At 45.3% G+C, this 18,202-nt stretch overlaps 1 protein-coding gene across 3 annotated transcripts; it reads right to left on the bottom strand.

The window, feature by feature from the left end:
• Positions 1–3,242: 3,242 nt before the first annotated feature.
• Positions 3,243–15,982, bottom strand: LOC100932477 (phospholipase A and acyltransferase 3). 3 transcript variants are annotated; one of them, XM_031941347.1, is made up of 5 exons: positions 15,896–15,982; positions 14,601–14,669; positions 7,914–8,016; positions 7,395–7,663; positions 3,243–6,250 (listed from the first exon to the last, which is right to left on the bottom strand). In XM_031941347.1, the coding sequence occupies exons 1-5, from the start codon at positions 15,947–15,949 to the stop codon at positions 6,149–6,151; spliced, it is 597 nt and encodes a 198-aa protein (XP_031797207.1). In that variant the 5' UTR covers positions 15,950–15,982; the 3' UTR covers positions 3,243–6,148. The 3 variants fall into 3 exon arrangements, with proteins under 3 accessions (XP_031797207.1, XP_012408521.1, XP_012408520.1); XM_012553067.3 differs by lacking the exon at positions 15,896–15,982 and adding an exon at positions 15,065–15,209; XM_012553066.3 differs by lacking the exon at positions 15,896–15,982 and adding an exon at positions 15,095–15,209.
• Between the last annotated feature and the right edge of the window lie 2,220 nt (positions 15,983–18,202).

Below are 18,202 nucleotides of genomic sequence, written 5' to 3'. Positions count from 1 at the left end.
TATTTGGAAAAATAAAAAGCTATTATTTAAAAAAATCATTCAAAATATTCCTTTGGTTTATTGTTGTATGCTGCATGGTTGGTATTAAGACACATTTTAGTTTGGCCGATTTCATGCTCCCCCAGTCAAAACTTCATTACAAATTAGGCAAAGAGATTTGTTCTCTTTATCATCATGCATTATTAGAAGTAAATCCATATTGCAAAAATGATTTGACTTATTTTCCATATTTTCTTTTTCTTATCAATTTAGGTGAAATACAACCTGGTAGTGAAGACTCTGTTGCATTGTCATCAGTATTTTTACTTTTTGTCTAAATTTAGTCACCCATAACTGAAAATATGTTTGTCTAAAATATCAATAAATATTGCTAATAAATTCTCAAATAAATACTAGATTTGGTTTATGAAATTACATTTGTGCTTAATTTTAAAAATTGATATTCACATTATAGTGGTGATGGTGGAGAAATATTAAAGAGCATTTGTCTTTACTTGCTGCAAGTAAAATACTTATGTTTCTGTAAAAGAGAATAGCAATTTATTTTTGCAAGGCAATTGGGGTTAAGTGACTTGCCTAGGATGACACAGCTGGGAAGAGTTAAGTGTCTGAGGTCAAATTTGAACTCAGTTCTCCTGTTTTCAGGGTTGGTGCTCTACTACTACACCATCCAGTTGCCCAGAGAATAGCAATTTTAAAAATCAAACATTCTAACACAATACAATCCACTGATCTAAGGAATGCTGAAGAATGAGGATAGTAAAATATTAAAAGTTTTTATTTCCTGTGATGAAACTATTATGTTTTTGTAAGAGCAGAAAACTTTGTAAATACAGTAAAAACAACAACAACAACAACAATGCAATTCATTCATTGGCATTGTGTGCATCGATCTGGGCATGTGTAGTGCGAGGTGTGTGTGTTGTATGTTCAGAACCAAGGCTGCAGTGAAGCTGTTCTATGCAATCTGAGCAAGCCCTGCCAGAGACAGCCTGGATTCATTCCTACACATTTGATTTTGAATTCATTTTCGGTCATTGCATTCAGAAACCTTTCAAGGTTGCCACATTTTTGCCACCCCTACATTCAGTTACTTGACCCCATCTGGGGAGGACCCACAGTTTCAGATGTTTTGACCAAGAGAATGTCTTGGAATTCAATCTGTCACATGTTAAATTCCTTCTGTTTCTCTTCTCATCTTGGTTTCCTTTAATCAAATTTATCTTTGGACTGGGGCAATAAATTAAAATGAAAAAGGAATCAATCTGGGAAGATCCTCAGTATTTCTGGCCAAACAATTTTTTTTTTACATTCACTCTGCTTCCTGTATCTGAGATTACTTTATTTATACATCATTTGATCCTATTATATGATCCCTTTGTTTTAAACTAGGTAAAAGAGACCATTAATCATTGATTGGGCTTTGCCTCAGTCAAACTGAGACCTGTTAAAGACCTTAGTTTAAAAAGGCCTCTGTCTCCCACTGCATCCAGGGCCAACTTGAATCATCTTGATCTATGTCTGGCCACTGGAGTCAGATGATTCTGAAGGAGAAAGTGAGGCTGGTAACCTTGCACAATCCTCCCTCCCTCAAATCCAGTTTAGGTGCATGTTATGGCATTACCTCCTCAATGTCATGACATGTACTTCCTTCTTTCCTTCCCTTCCTTCCTTCCTCCTTTCCTCTCTTCCTTTCTTCCTCCCTTCTTCCCTCCCTCTTTTCCTTCTTCCCTCCCTCTTTTTCTTCTTTCCTTCCTTCCTAACAACATGTCCTGGAGGCCAATCAGGAACAGGAGCTTAAAGGGTGCCTAGCCCAGCCCATCATTAGGTTGTAAATTCCTCAAGAGCAGACACTGCAGCTGGAACCTGAGCATCGCAGAGGGTCTTGTCCAAATAGCAATACCCAATGATTTGATGACTAGTGCTTTATAATACAATTTTAGATATGGACCTGCTATTCCCCCTTACTTCACATTTCTTTTCATCATTTTCACAGATTTTGGGAACAACAGACATTTTTTGCTTCACTTCTGTATTTATTGGAAAAGGTTCTAGGATATCCTCATCGTATATGATATTTACTTTTTTCTATGACTATCTTTTGTAGAGGTGGGGTTTTGGGTTTTGCTTTTTATCATAAAGGAGAATTGTACTTCATTAGAAGCTTTTACTGAATCTATTCAGATGATTGTGGATGTGAAATACATTGATTTTCATTATAATTAATTAGGTTGATTGTTTTCCTAATGTTGAACCATTCGTGCATCTTGGGTATAAATCCCACTTGGTCATAAGGAATAAATGATTTCTTGTATCAGTTGTAATTTGTTTGATAATATTTTGTTTAATAATGTTAATGATAATTATTGGGATATGCCAAAGTATCATCTCTGAAAGAATTCAGGCTCAAATTATCTCCAAATCAAGCATGAGCATTTATTTGGGTATTTACTTGGGGAAGGGGTGACGTGCTGTAGGCCTCCTCCTTAAGGGAGACAAGCACCCCAACAGAGTAACTGAAGGAATTATATAGAAAAGGGAGATTAAAAAAGAAGAGAATTGGGCAAAGCAGGGAAATTGAGCAATCTGATTAGATATATTTTATGTAGGAAATGCATGGAAAAAATTGTTTTTATTCTAGAGAGAGAATGTCAGGCTATAGTAGCTACATATGCAAGGCAGAAGGTTCTTTTCTAGTCAGGATATTGGACTGGGGCAACAGCTAAAATTCCATCAATAATTACTTCTAGTTTTCTTTCCCTGTTTTATCTCTACCAGGTTTAGGTATCAGGATTACATTTATCTCATGAAAAGATTCTCAAATTTCTCTTTTTTTCAATGATATTTTATTTTTCCAAATACATGTATATATAGTTTTCAACATATATTAATGTAAAATTCTGTATTCTAAATTTTTCTCCCTCTACCCCTTACTCCCCCCATCTCTAAGACAGCAAACAATATGATATAGGTTAAATATGTGCAATCCTTTTAAACATTTTTCATGTTGCACCAAAAGAAAAAAATTATAACATTCTCAATTTTTCAAAACCCTCAATTAGACAGTTAAAAGGAAAACCATTTCTTTTTGCAGCTCCTTCCCCCCTATTTTTTCTTCCTCTCTGCTCCTTATTGTTCTTTATTGTTATTTGATCTCTCCTGGTCACTGTTCCCTCAGATGACTGAGCTGTCTAGAGAAGGGAATTTATTCATTTAGTGGTACAAAGCATTATTTGTGTTGGAAAAAATGCTTTAAAGTTTCTTCCATTTAGTATCTTTTAATGTTTATTTGGTTTCTCTGTAGATGTCTTTCAGTGGGTAACTTCAATTTAAAATGTTTGTGATATTGCCAGCTTGGGACGACTTTCTCTCCCTCTTCTCCCCTCCCCCTTTCCTGCTGCCCAGGTAACCCGAGGTACTGGCCAACAGCAGGGGAAGCACCTGTGGAAAGATATGGAAAGATATTCCACAGAGAATGCCCACCACTTCTGGGACAGAGAGAAGCATCAGCTGTAGCCTGGGTCCATATACGCCCTCTCCAGCTGTTCCGATTAAATTGGGGCCGTCGGGAGTACTCTGGGACTGGGGAGCAGGACTCCCAGGAACCGCAAGCTGGGTTGGACCACATGTTCCCTCCCTCGCTTCCCTCGAGCTCTAAGTCTGAATCTCGACCCAGAATGCTCCCCCTTCTCATCTCTGCTTCCCTGGCTTCAAGTCCCAATTAAAACCCCACTGGGACCTTCCCAATGTTGATTATTTCCAGTTGATCCTGTATATATCATGTTTGTCTTCTTCATTAGACTGCGAGCTCTTCAAGAGAAGGAATTTATATCTTTTGCCTTTCTTTGGATCCCCAGCATTTAGCACAGTGACTGGCACATAGGAGCCGCTTGTTAAATGTTTACTGATAGACTGCTTGAACCCCCTCTCCCCAGGTCTCCTGTGTATGTAGGGAGTGTGGCCTGGTTTGGGAGACTGGAGGGGGAGAGATGAAACCAAATTTCTTACTATACCCCTTTAAATACCATTTCTAAAGGTAATTAATTCTGCCTGAAAATCAGTAGCAAGCTCATGAATGACAGTCCTAGAAAACCTTCCTCACCTCTTATGGGTTAATCCCAGAACCATAAAGGAGGAAACAGGAGCACAGGATTGCCCAGAGAGGGTGCTTCCATGAAGGACAGACTTCTGCCTGATGTGTCCTCCAAACTAGCGTACATTTTCCTCAAATAATAATGGCCAAAGCAAAGGGGAGAAGACAGTTATGGAGTTAGGGAGTCTTGGGTTCAAGTTCTGCCTCAGACACATGCTCGCTAGATCATGAGCATATCAGTCCCCCCTCTCTGTCACCATTCGGTGCCTCAGGTGCCCAAACTTCCACTGAAGGGGAGCCACAGTCCAGCCAAAATGTGTGCTGGAAGAGTTCCCTCCTCCACTGGTAGAATCAGTGATCAAAACTGCAAGGGCAGTGACCTTTTTTTTCACTTTTGTCTTTAGATATTTGACTTACAGGCCCAGGATAAATCTCCAGCATTCAGCACCATGGGGGCCTAATGATTTAATAAATGGCGGATGATCAATAGGGGTTTAAAAACCCCTCCAATAATACCACATTTATAAAGCAATGTCTCCTTTCTCCCCCAGACCCGTTCTTCAGCATCTCTCTACCAGCTGCCCTCTGCTCGGCTCCAGCCTTCCCGAGAAGCAATCCCTGCTCCCCGCTCTCTACCTCCCTGCCTGGGAGCACCACCCACACTTGCCCACACTGTGCACCATTTCCTCAGCTCTCTGGTGGCAGATTACCTGGGCAGAATCTGAGACAAAGTGGGTGAGAACTTTCAAAACCAATATTACCTGTAGCTTTACACTTTGGGGGAGGGAGACAGAGGAGAATTGCTGAAGGCCACCTGTTGTACTTAAAGCAGTCAATCTCTCCTGATGTATTTCAGCCATATTGGCTCTCGGACATAACAGCATCCTTCCCTGAAACCCCTCAAAATCCACGGCAGTGAAAAAAAAGAGGTTTTTTCCAGCTTTACTCCCTCTCTGGCTGAGTGTGGTCCCACTGAAATCCCCCGTCCCAAGCCCAAAGGCCATTGGACAGTTGAATGGAGACTGAGCAGGTGGATAGAGAGACTGGCACACCCCGCCATGAGGGTCTTCAGGATGCAGCTTCCCTCAGTAACTAGTCATAGGGAGACTATGGGGAGCTGTTACACTGGCTATGGCCAATGGCTGTGAATAAAGAGGACTTCTAAACTCTCACCATCGAGAAGTGTCTTGTCTCAAGCTCCCCTTTGTGCTGCTGAAAAACAGAACGGTTGACATTTTCTTCCTGCCTTTCCCCACTAAAGTAATTCCATCAAGCCAGATTTACCACTATTTTTTTGGTATTTTCACAGATTGTTTGGTATAACGAGCATTTGGATGTGATGTGTTTCTTTGTGGGGGCTGGCTTGTTCCAAAAATTGCTGTGGGAAGCAGAGAATTCTGGTTCTCATAGCAAGAAAGATAATAATGTCATTGTGCTGTCTCCTAGCACACCAAGAGGTAGCTGGGAATTGTGAAAAGGCACTGGATTTACTTCAGGAGACTAGCTGGGAATTGTGAAAAGGCACTGGATTTACTTCAGGAGACTAGCTGGGAATTGTGAAAAGGCACTGGATTTACGTCAGGAGACTAGCTGGGAATTGTGAAAAGGCACTGGATTTACTATCAGGAGACCCCCCAATGAAATCAGCTCTCCTGCTGTGAATTCTTGGAGAAATCATGATCCCTCTCTCCTTTCCTCTCTCCAATGAGGGGTTAGGACAACACAATCTATCATTAAGGGCCCATCCAGCTCCAAATGCTGTGATTAAGGAGGATGAGGTACAGTGTTGGACTAGATATCGATCTTTTCTTCCACGTATGGCGACCGAGGAACTAGGAAAAATCTAAGGAGGAAAATTCTGTTTTCACTCTAAACCAGGAGGGAAAGGAGAGCTTGGCGCAGACTCTTCCTGGGTCATTTCGCAGTGGATTTTTTTTTTTTTAATAATAAAACCATCTTTAATTTATCAAAAGCGGTAAGGCACTGAAAACCACATTGCACAATGTGTAGCTAAGCGGCCCTAACTTGGGGCGGCCATAACTTGGAGCAGCTGGCTTATTGGTTTTGCCGTCTGTTTCTTGACACTATGTAGCTAATGAGGCTGACGCCGGCAATGGCTAAACTGGCTACTCCGACGGCCGTGATGGCATCTGTGACCTGTGAACAGAGAGGAAGATCACGGTCACACGGGAAGCCTGCTCTCCTCCTTTCCCACCAAATATTTCGCTCTGGCAAGCTTGGATTTGGTTCTTGGATCCCTTGGTGAAAGTAAAGAATCGGTAACTGCCAGGCACATTTCAGTCCTCCAGAAAGGGAGGAGGGGAACGGCTAAACCAGAAGAGGGGCTGTGAAGGAGTTCTCCCCTTCCCTCCAGACCTTCTCCACCAATCAAGAAGCCAAGCAATATGATATCAGATATATATATTTGATATATATATATATATATATATAAATATATATCAAATTCGAGAAAACATTTCCACATTAGCGATGTTGCCCCTCCCAAAAAAAAAATTTAAATGCAACCAAAAAAAATAGACTTGCAGTTATTTTTGTAAATGACATGATAAGCAAGGTTGATGAAAATCAATAGCCTTTGAAGGTTCTCAAGGACCTGCACAACACAGGGGACCTCTCTCCCACAAGCACTATATTCAGGGTAATCAATCCAACAAAGAAAATTAGGGAATTCATTACTTGCCACCCTTTGGCTAGAATCCACATGTCAATTTTGGTAGGTTGAGTCACAGACAAGGGGGAAGCCAGGGCAGATGTTGGAAACGTGCATATAGAGACTAGAATGGAGGGGATGTGACCCTAGAGAGTGCTGCAGTCCCACCTTCTGCCGGAGTCTTTTCCCAGCCTTCCCCTCCCCCCAGCTGCCAGCTTCCCTACTCAAACTGCCAGTTATCTACTGTGAATATGTCTTGTCTATACCAATTTATTTATATGTTGTCTCCTCAGTATTGTGAGCTTCTTGAGGCAAGGGACCCTGTTTTTGCCTTTCTTTTAACACTTTAACACTTTTAACATTGCCTGGTATACAGCAAGTGCTTCATAAATGCTCAGTGATGGACTACACTTGTTTCAGTCAAAGGAACTCCCAGAGTTTTAAAGGCAGCCTTTCCATTATAGGGAATAAACCCAATGTCCTAAGAAAAGCTGAGCTTGAAGTAAGAAGGCTTTGCCCAAGGAAAGGCACACCACCCTCCAGGCTCCGGGCTCCCAGTTCTAACTAGGGACGTCCCACGGGGGTCTTTCCCACATAAACCACCGTGGGGTGGGAGAGGGCTGGACGCACCTGGTCACTGCGAGGGATTCCGTATCTCAGTTCATTCACAAAGTGCTCACAGTTCTCACTGCTCAGTTTGTAGAGGACATCCTTCCCCACCTCCTGCAAGGCCCTCTGGACAATCTTGCCGGGGGGCAGTGGTGGGTACTTGTCATCATGTTTGTTGTTCACCCGGTACCTGTCCCTCCCGACCACTTCACTCAGCAACTCCTTCTTGACCGTGGCTTTGTCCGTCAGGGCCGACATGACGCTGGATGCACCAGCCCCAGCATATTCACCTTTCAGACAAAAAAAGAGAGTAACAAAGGCACCCCCAGAGATGTCCTCCCCTCAGTTTAGAACCTATGGTTCTTCTAGTCCCATTGCTCTGATACCGTTGTCCCAAAGGGGCCAGTTGTGGGATGATTTACCTATCCCCAAAATCAAACTCCGGGTCCCCCAAGTAGCTTTATCAACCGAACAGCTAACCTTCCAGGGTCTGCCCCCTCCCCAACACTTACGACCTCACACGGCAGGGGTGCTTCTTACTTGGAGGTGCTAGGTGGACGACAAAGCCATCCCCCACATAGACAGCCCAATGACGGTAGCCCCATCGGAAAATCTCAATCAGGTCTCCAGGTTTGGGCTCTGGCTACAAAATCACAAACCAAGGCCAGGTTAGGAGCTGCATTTGAAAATGGAGAAAGATGAGAGACTATGTTCCAAGGGATTTGGAATAGGCCCTTGAAGGAACTGGGGATGTTGATCCCATAGAAGAAAAGGCTTAGAAGAGATATAACAGATTGAGAACCAAGTTGGCAGAGCCAGGATTCAGCTCTCCACATTCCCTTCCAAACAAGTTTAAATAAGGTCTCAAATCAAATTTTATAGTAACAAGCAATAAAAGGTCAGAGGTCCAGCCCAAGACAACATGGGAGATTTGTGACATTGGAGTGAGCAGGAGCACCAGCAGTGGGTATTGGTGGGTAGCTGTTTCATGAGCCTAGAGACAGCAAGAGGAGTTCAGAAAATTGGGCAGAAAGAGTTTATAGTGCACTGGGCAAAGCTGGCACTGGTTGGCAACTCTGATGCCCATGATCAATTCCAGATTGCAATTCCAAGATGGAGAAGAGCACTTGTGATTGGTCACAAAAGCGCAAATGCCCTGGTCATAGTTCCAGGGTTAAGAGGAGCGCTAGTATTTGTGACTGCAGGGGAATGGGGTAAAGACCAGAAAAGACCAGGAGCACAGTCACTACACCTCTCTCATGATAACTCCCCCTTGGAAGCACCAAAAGCTTGCAGACCCCCTCAGAACTAACTCTGAAAACAGTGGCACAAAAAAACCCTAAAGTTTGATACAATGCCCCTTTATTCCCACATAAACAAAACCTAACTTTAACATAAAGTTCAAAGTAGAAAAAATATAGGCTGAAAAAATGAGCAAAGAACAATAACAAAATAGAACTTGAACACAAAAAATTTACTATAGGGGGAGGGAAGTCCAAGATGTAAACTTAAAAGAAGACAAAAATATGAAAACAGCTAAAAACAAAGCCTCAAAAAAATACTAATTGGACCCAAGACCAGCAAGAATTCCTGAAAGAGTTTAAAAAAGAGATGTCATAGGAAAAAATTGGGGGAAAAAGAAGAGTGATGCAAGAAAATTATGAAAAGTACATTAGTAAGAACTTGGTAAAATGCACACACACAGAAATTCACTGAAGAAAAATCTCTGGGGCAACTAGGTGGCTCAGTGGATAGAGTACCAGCTCTGAAGTCAAGACGACCTGAGTTCAAATCTGGATCTCAGACTTTTAACACTTCCTAGCTTTGTGACCCTGGGCAAGTCACTTAACCCCATTTGCCTCAGCAAAAAAAGGAAAAATGTCTTTAAAAGATATAATAGGACAAATGGAAAACAAGGTACAAAAACTCACTGAACAAAAGAACAGAAGACACACACAGAGTTAAAATAAAGGATTGGAGCAGAATTTATTATGCTTTGGTTGAAAGACAGGTGTACTGTCAGATTGGCTAAGATGACAGGAAAAATTAATGATGATTGTTGGAGGGGATGCGGGAAAACTGGGACATTGATTCATTGTTGGTGGAGTTGTGAACGAATCCAACCATTCTGGAGAGGAGTTTGGAACTATGCTCAAAAAGTTATCAAACTGTCCATACCCTTTGACCAGCAGTGTTACTACTGGGCTTATATCCCAAAGAGATCATAAAGAAGAGAAAGGGACCTGTATGTGCACGAATGTTTGTGGCAGCCCTGTTTGTAGTGGCTAGAAACTGGAAACTGAGTGGATGCCCATCAGTTGGAGAATGGCTGAATAAATTGTGGTATATGAATATTATGGAATATTATTGTTCTGTAAGAAATGACCAACAGGATGATTTCAGAAAGGCCTGGAGAGACTTACACGAACTGATGCTGAGTGAAATGAGTAGGACCAGGAGATCATTATATACTTCAACAACAATACTATATGATGACCAGTTCTGATGGACCTGGCCATCCTCAGCAATGAGATCAACCAAATCGGTTCCAATGGAGCAATAATGAACTGAACCAGCTATACCCAGAAAAAGAACTCTGGGAGATGACTAAAAACCATTACATTGAATTCCCAATCCCCATATTTATGCCCACCTGCATTTTTGATTTCCTTCACAAGCTAATTGTACAATATTTCAGAGTCCGATTCTTTTTGTACAGCAAAATAACGGTTTGGTCATGTATACTTATTGTGTATTTAATTTATATTTTAATATATTTAACATCTACTGGTCATCCTGCCATCTGGGGGAGGGGATGGGGGTAAGAGGTGAAAAATTGGAACAAGAGGTTTGGCAACTGTTAATGTTGTAAAGTTACCCATACATATAACCTGTAAATAAAAGGCTATTAAAAAAAGAAAAAGAAAGACAGGTGTAGCAATCATGAGCTCAGAAAAAGCAAAAGTAAAACCAGACTAATTAAAAGATAATCAGGGAAAATTACTTTTTGATAAAAGCTATCCTAAGCAATAAGGTCATCAAAAAACTGTATAGCAAGTTTCTCTGATAAAAGTCTAATTTTTCTTCAACATGGGGGAGTGAGTCAAATTTATATAAAAAAATAAGAATCATTCCCAAATTGATAAATGATCAAAGGCTATGAATAGGCAGTTTTCAGAAGAAAAAATCAAATCTATCTATCATCATATAAAAAATGCTTTAAACCCTATTTTTTAGAGAAAGTTAAATTAAAGGAATTGTGAGGTACCACCTCACACCGATCAGAAACGCCCATTTCCATTAGAGGAAATGAGGGAAAACGGGTATATATGTATCCATAGGTACAGTTGATGGAAATGACCCAACTATTCTGGACAAGAATCTGAAACCAGGTTTCCAATCTGAAAATGGCCTATCACTTTGACCCAGCAATGCCATTATTAGTTTTGTATCCCAAAGACAGCAAAGAAAAAGTAAAAGGTCCTATATGCAAAAAAAATATTTAGAGCAGCTTTCTGTGGCGGCAGAAAATTGGAAGTTCTGGGGGATGCTCATCCATCTGGGAATTGCTAAACAAGCCAGGGCATAGGATTGTGGTGGATTATTATATTATAACAACCGAAGAGAGCGGTACTTTCAGAAAAACATGGCAAGACATGAACTGATGCAAAATGAAGGGAGGACAATTAAATCGTTGTGCACAGTAACAGCAATCTTAGAATGATAATCAACTGATGTAGCTACTCTCATCAATATAATGATCCAAGACAATTCCCAAGGCCTCATGATGGAAAAATTGCTCTTCTCTCTCTCCCGAGAATTCTGAGTACCAAAATGTCATTTTTTCACTTTTTTTTTTTTTTTTTTTTTTGCAACATGGCTGATATGGAAATATGTTTTGTATTATTTCACATGTAAAATTGATAGCATATTGTTTGTCTTCTCACTGGTAAGGGATATGATGGATATCATAAAATGGATAGAAGGGAAACCGAAACTTAAAATAAAAAAAAAAGACTATGTAAAAGAAATAAATAATGAATTTTTCCTCAATATGATTTTATTTTTCCAATTAGATGCTTTCAATATTCATTTTAGTAAGATTTTGAGTTCCAAAATTTTTCTCCCTCATTCTCTTACCTCCCCCCTCTTCAAGACAGAAAGTAATAGGTTATAAATGTATAATCTAAATATTAATTTTTTAAAAATAAAATTAAAATGGACAGTTGTAGAGGAAATTGGGAAGACTTCAAGGTATTGATATAGAGCAAAATGAACAGAAGCAGGAAAAAGAATTTGTACAATGATAACAATACTAAAAAAAAAAAAACTTTAAAAATCTAAATTCTTACTGATGCATTGAAAAACTATGAGTCCAAAGGGATGAAGATAGAACAGGGCATTCACCATCTGACCAAGAGATGAAGACATTAAAATACAGAGAGGAGGAGGAAGGGAAGAAAAGGAGGGGGAGAAGAAGCTGGAGTTTAACTCAACCCATGTGGGGAGAGTAAAATTGATAACAGTAGGAGCCATGTACCAGGTCCTCCCAGTTGGAGGCAGCTCAGGAGGAGAAAGAGAAGAAGAAAAAGAAGAGGAAGAAAGAGAAAAAGAAGAAGAGGAGGAAGAAGAGAAAAAGAGGAGAAAAAAAGAAAATGAAGAAGAGGAAGGAGAAAAAGCAATATGGCAGCTATTTTTCAGTTTCTTTAAAGTTCTATAATCACAAAACATTATGTAAATGTGAGTTATCCTTGTCAGTGTTAAGCATCATAGCTTCCTCTGAGCAGCTTCCACCTGGAAGGAGCCTCAGAGGCCACTGGGTCCAACCCCTCAATTTAAGAGGTGAGGAAACAGACCTGGACAAGATGTGACTTGGGTTTGGTACGGAGTTGGTACAGAGGTCAGAGGCCTTATCCTAACCCCGTCCCTGACTGTGCTATCTCTAATAGGTTTCAACAATTGGAGATGAAACCAAGAAATGGTTTCTGACTAATCAGTTATCCAGAAAATTGAATTACCCAGAACAATGCAGGGAGAGGTTCCCTTCATAATTATTTCCCCTTTTCCTGTCTCGTGGGTACAAAGCTGTTTGCCCTCTGTCTCCCCCATTCGACTGTCAGCTCCTTGAGGTCAGAGACTCTGGTTCTGCCTTCCTTTGTTTCCCCCCCGTGCCACAGTGCACATAATAAGTACATGATAAATGCTTACTGTCTGACTGATGATGCATTTCTTGAGCATCCAATTAAGGTAAATTAAAGTGGAAAATGTTGCTGTTCTAGGCTTCCAGAAAAACACTGTTTCATTGACTGGAATGTTAACGAGGTAAGGTCTTGCTCCACTTCTCTATTCTCATGACTTCCAACTTTCTGGGAAACCTGTTTCTGGCCGTTCCAGAAGTTGAAAGATGGTGTAGATATGGGCAGTTATGAAACTCAAAGGGTTGGAGAAGCTGTAGTTTAAATCAACCCATTTGGGGAGAGTAAAGCTAAGACAGTCACGTGGCATCGGCTCCAAGTTTGGGGCAGCTCCCTTGGAGCGAAAACCAGAGTTCTGTCCTCTGACACCCAGCGCTCTTCTATAAGGGCATGGGCCCAACCTCCGCCCTGTAGGTGATGCTAACGCAGGGAGACAGCGCAAAAGCCTTGTTATCCAGAAGGTGACTTTTTTGGTGCTATCTTGTCTCTGACTCAGGGTACCGCCCTTCCCTTACTGCCATGGTAATGCAGGCACAGGCCTGGAAGGTCTCCGTGGAGACCATGGAGAAAGAAACCAAAGGTCGGCCTGATCAGCACGAAGCCAAATTGGAAAAGGGGCAAAGTTCATCTTAGACTCTATGCTGTCTTCTGGGACATGATGCAGCGCTTGCCCAATTCCTGCCATTTCCCAGAAAGTGACCCAAACCCTCAACTGGCATCTTTCTCTCCTTCCCTTAGTCAAAAAATATTCCCTCTGCTATGTAACTCGTACAGGGGATAAACTAATAACTAATAACTCATAGAGATAAACTCATCCCCAACAGGAAGACAAACGAATTCAACTACGTTTTAGCAAGGTGTCCCAACTAATAGTGGCGGAAATTCTCATCCCTTTCCTAAGAAAGGCTTATTAGGGGCACTGTTGTGACCAGCAAAACACAAATAGGCCCTTAAGGACGAGGGGAACATCCAGTTACTGAAGTCTCTAGCTTCCTGGTGTTCTCTCCAGGGCACATAGGCTTAAGTCAAGGTACTTTCCCCTCGAATTCCCCCCAATGTGGGCCAAGTCCAGCCCACCTCCCACCATTGTGGCTGCTGCCCCGGCGGCATGGCAGGCAGTCTTATCTCTAGAGAACTCGGGCAGAGCCATCACACCCATTATAAAGCATCTGCACTTTGCTTCTGTCATTGGCCCAGTAACCTCATCCTCACAAATCAGAAATGAGAAGGAGAGAGGAGAAAGTCCTCCACCCTCCCTTCTCTATAGCAGAAGACCTATGGATGTGATGGAAATGCTGACATCCATGTTCCAAGATCCACATCTCCAACATCCCGTGCTCCAAGACTCCCAATTCCGACATCCTGGGCTCTAAGACCCCCAATCCCGACATCCTGGACTCCAAGACCCCCCACTTCTGCCTTGTTCTAAGTCTCAGCCAGACACCACCCCTGGAGCTCTCATATCCTCTGTGGTATTTGTGAAAATGAATCTTTTTTCTAAGTTTAAGTTGCAAACTTTCTTTTACACCTCAGGAAAAGCAAAGCAAAAGTGAAACCTGAAAGGTTTCTGAAGTTCTGTCCCCGAGGAGGTCCCCAAGAGCGGCCAAAATAAACCTGGAGACCTTTGGTCTGAGGCTTGTCTGTCCCCGACCGGTCGTTCTCTAAAGCCCATGAAGCCCGGACCTCGTTCTGGCTCCTGGGGCCCATTCTGTGACCCTCCTAAAGGAAAGTTCTATTTCCCTGCCAGCATTGTCTTTATATCCAGTTTCTTTCTATGTTCCCCCATTGTTCTCCAAAGCGACCCACAAACCAGTTCCAGATTCTTCCTCTGAATAATAGACAAAGTGTGTGTCTTGTTGGGAAGCCACCAGGGAGTCCGGCCCGTAAACAAAGCAGAGCCGGGCCAGGCTGGCTCTCCCAGTGGGGCCCAGGGACCCCAAAGAGCGCCCTCAGCCCCCCTGCCCTCGAGTCTCCAGCGAAAAGTGCCAAGCGCCGGCCCCCCGGTGCCCACAGACACTTCAGAAGCACCTACCTGCATCTCTGTCCTTTCCAGGGCAGGATCCTCGGCTCGGGATGTCACCGCTGGGCAGCTGGGGGCTTCCTAGAACAGAGATGGCAAGTGCTGGGAAGCGGGCACGGGCAGGGGGTGGGCGCCTGCCACAGGGAAGGCTCAGGCCTGGCAAGGCCCCCAGGGGACACGTAGGGCAAGCTCTTCCATCCCTCCCCCTTCTGGTCCCATCGGACAGGGAGCAAATGACCCTTAGTCCTTGAGGGGACCCGGGTGGACCCTGAGGAGAGAGGAGCTCGGGACCATAGTGAGCCCCCGGGAAATGGCCCATTCCCGGAAAGGGCTCCTTGTCAAGGGCACCTCCTGGCAGCAGGCAGGGAGAAGAGGGAGTGGCCGTAGGGGATGGATGGCAGGGGACAACACCCCCCCCCCCCCGTACCGAGAGGACCCTGACACTCACTCACACTCACACTCACGCACGCACTCACCCCTCACACGGCCCTTCTGGGCCAGCGCACCTGCCTTTCTGGGCCCTGACTGATGATCTGCCGGCAGCGAGAAGCGCTGGGACGGGCAGGAAGTCAGCGAGGCCAGAGAAGGCTCCAGCAAACAGCTGAAAGTGAGGTCATCCCGACTCCGCCCAGATCCCAGCCTGCGCTCGGGCTGAGAAAAGAAACTGTCCCGAAACCCGGCGCCTCTCCCATCTCCCCCCGGCCCCCCGGGAGCCCCCGCCCCAGCCCCGCAGGGGGCTGGGGGAGTCGGGAGGCTGGAAACTTCCCGGGGGCCCCCGGGGCCGGAGCTGGGGGGATCGGCCCGGCGGGGCCGCCCGCGTGATGTTCGCGTTCTGGGCCGGGCCCCATCCCGGGGGCCCCGCGCGGCCCGCCCGGCGCCCCCAGTGGTCCTGCAGCCCTTCTGCTCCCGGGCCGCTCCCGTGGAGGGGAAAGCATCCGCCCGCGAGCCGCCAGGGGGCTCCGAGCGCAGACCCCCCCTCAGTCTTACAGCCCCCGTCGCAGCCCCCCAGTCGCAGCCCCCCGTCTGACAGCCCCCCCCCAGTCTGACAGCCCCCCCAGTCTGACAGCCTCCCCCGTCTGACAGCCCCCCCAGTCTGACAGCCCCCCCAGTCTGACAGCTCCCCCGTCTGACAGCCCCCCCCGTCTGACAGCCCCCCCAGTCTGACAGCCCCCTCCCCCCAGCACTTTTAAACTTCTTGAAAGGGTCCCTCCGCCCAAAACTGAGGCTCAGAGTGGCTAAATAACCCATCCAAGGTTAACAGTAAGTCTGAAAGAGAACTTGAACTTGAACTTGGTTCTAAGTCTAACCTCTGGGCCATTTTGTATCCCAACTGTTCTTTCAGTCAGGTGGTCCCAAGGCATCTATCTCGCCCTCCTCTGGAAAATCTGCCGCTCAGGGTCTTCCAAGACAGTATTCCCGATGTGCCCAGCCCAGAAGGGAGGACACTCCCCTTCTGACTCCCCCACTTAAAGCAACCTAACACTGCTCGAGTTTTCCTTGGCAGGTCCCTCTTACCCAACTATAGACACATTCTGCATGTGTAGTCCACTATGACCCCTGGGTCTTTTTTATTTATTATTTCCAATAGTATTTTATTTTTCTAAACATATGTAAAGACGGTTTTCAACATTCCTTTTTGTAAGACTTTGTGTTCCAAGTTTTCCTCCCTCCCTCCCTCCCTCCCCTCCCCCTTCATCATCTGATAGAAGTTAAAAACGTAGGATTCTTTTAAGCACATCCCTGGATCTTTTTCAAGAAAACGGATGGCTAATCAAAAACTCCCCCTTCTTGTACTTGGAAGGTTGATTTCTTGAGCCCAAGTGGAAGATTTTACATTTACTCCTAATCCGTCTCATCTAACAAGATTTGACCCAAATCTTCTCGCATCTTTTCAGGATGAAAATGCTGGACTCGGAAGCAGGGGCTCGGGCTAAACTCTCGCCACCTGTGTGACCTCGGACGTTACCCTTTCCCAGGCCCTTGGTCCCTCCATTTGTAAAATGAACGGGTCAGACTGGGTGACCTCAAAGGTCCCGCCTGAAGTCTCTACACCTAATAACGGGAGGATCTGGGGATCAGAAGGCCAGGTGGGGAGCACCTGGGACAGCCGGCTTCAGGAGAGCAGCAGAAGGCAGAGTAGCCGGGTGCCGGGGAGATCTTGCTCACACTCTGAGCTCCTCCAGGGTGGTGTGAGCTGCCTCGCTCCGCAGCTGGTGGGGCCTCCCAAGGCCTTTCAGCGGAGGCTGGGCAGCAACCCCTCCTTGAGGGGAGAGGGGCCCCTGGGGGCCCCATGGCCGTGTTGGCAGGAAGCTCTGGCCAGGGGGCCCAAGCTGGACAGGCCGGAGGACCAGGTTCACCTCAGTTAGCCTCAGGCCAATTTTCCAGACAAAGGATGGCTCCAAGATGGTCTCTAGAGCGATAGAGAGGGTCTGGTGTAGGAGACCCAAGTCTCCTTGCCTTCCTCATGGCCATTCTCTACTTTTAAGATGTCCTCATCACCCCCCACCCACTTCCCCCTCTGCAGGGTAGCTCCAGACAAGGGTTGTTCTGGATGCTGTGCCGCCTCCCTCTCCCAGTGCCTGCTCCAATCCAATACAAAGGCCATAATTATCCCCACCCTTAACACTGAAGGCCGGTCCTCCCTCCAACATCCGCCAGGAAGCCAGATGGGTCCCTGATAAAAACTCTGGGCTTGGAGGGAGGCCTGACAGGGCCTCCACAAAGGCGTGGGGGGAGGGTAGAAAATTGCCACAAATTAATGTCTGAGATAGGTCGGAATTGCCATAAAGGCTTTGAAATGCAAGACCAGAGTCTGCATTTGATGTTGGAAGCAGCAGGGAGCCACAGAGCTTCTTGAGCAGTGGAGAGAAGCCAACGGCCATCCTTTAGGGACAGCACAAAATCCTCACATCCAAGCCGGGAGCCACCCAGAAATGTGGGATTTAGGGGCACAAAGGTCATGTCTCCTCTGACCCTGCTAGTTCACCAGGAGGAAACCGAGCCCAGAGAAAAAGGCTTCCTGTGCCGACTCTGCAGCTCGGTGCCCTTTGTCCCTCAGCAGTCCCTGGGTCTTCCTGGAGCAGGGGCCCCCAAAGCCTCCGCCCGGGGCGTGGGTCTTTCTCAGGGCCTCTCACCTTACAGCCACAAGAAAAGAGCGGTGACCAGACAGCCAGCGGCCCTTTCCTCCCTGGCGACCAGAGGGCCGGTCAGAGAGGTTGGGGGGCCATTTTTTAGGGCAGAGCTTCTTAAACTTTTCCCACTCTTTTTCCGTGGCCTCAGGCACGTCCAATGGATGTACCAACCAAACCTTTCTAGATAATTGTAATTTTGCGACCTCACGGGAGGTCGCAAATCAGTGTTTAAGCAGCTGGACTTTAGGGGACCTGTTTCTACGGGTGGGGGGTTCCATGATCACTGCCCAAGCCCCTGCAAGCACAAAGGCTCCTGGGATCCTGAGCCTGGCCCGAAAGTTTAGGGACAGAAAAATGGAGGCGAGTTATTGGCCCTCCCACTTTGGGCTCAAGCTCGATGTCCCCACACAACCCTTCAACCACCACTAAAGCCCCCCCAGCCAACAAGCAGCTCCATGGGCTTTGCTCTCAGGGAGAATCCCG

The sequence above is a fragment of the Sarcophilus harrisii genome, chromosome 6 (genome assembly GCF_902635505.1).
Source record: "Sarcophilus harrisii chromosome 6, mSarHar1.11, whole genome shotgun sequence".
Classification (NCBI taxonomy): domain Eukaryota; kingdom Metazoa; phylum Chordata; class Mammalia; order Dasyuromorphia; family Dasyuridae; genus Sarcophilus; species Sarcophilus harrisii.
Note: the sequence above shows the minus strand (reverse complement) of the source record. Positions and strands in the feature narration are given on the sequence as shown.

What these genes read in the sequence shown, in the direction of transcription:
- LOC100932477 (XM_031941347.1), bottom strand. Translation starts at nt 15,949, where the DNA reads ATGCCTTGGGACCACCTGACTGAAAGAACAGTTGGGATACAAAATGGC. An exon ending in TGGAAAGGACAGAGATGCAG is followed by an intron (nt 8,017 to 14,600) that starts GTAGGTGCTTCT and finishes GTGATTTTGTAG; the next exon opens with CCAGAGCCCAAACCTGGAGA. An exon ending in GAATCCCTCGCAGTGACCAG is followed by an intron (nt 6,251 to 7,394) that starts GTGCGTCCAGCC and finishes CTCTGTTCACAG; the next exon opens with GTCACAGATGCCATCACGGC.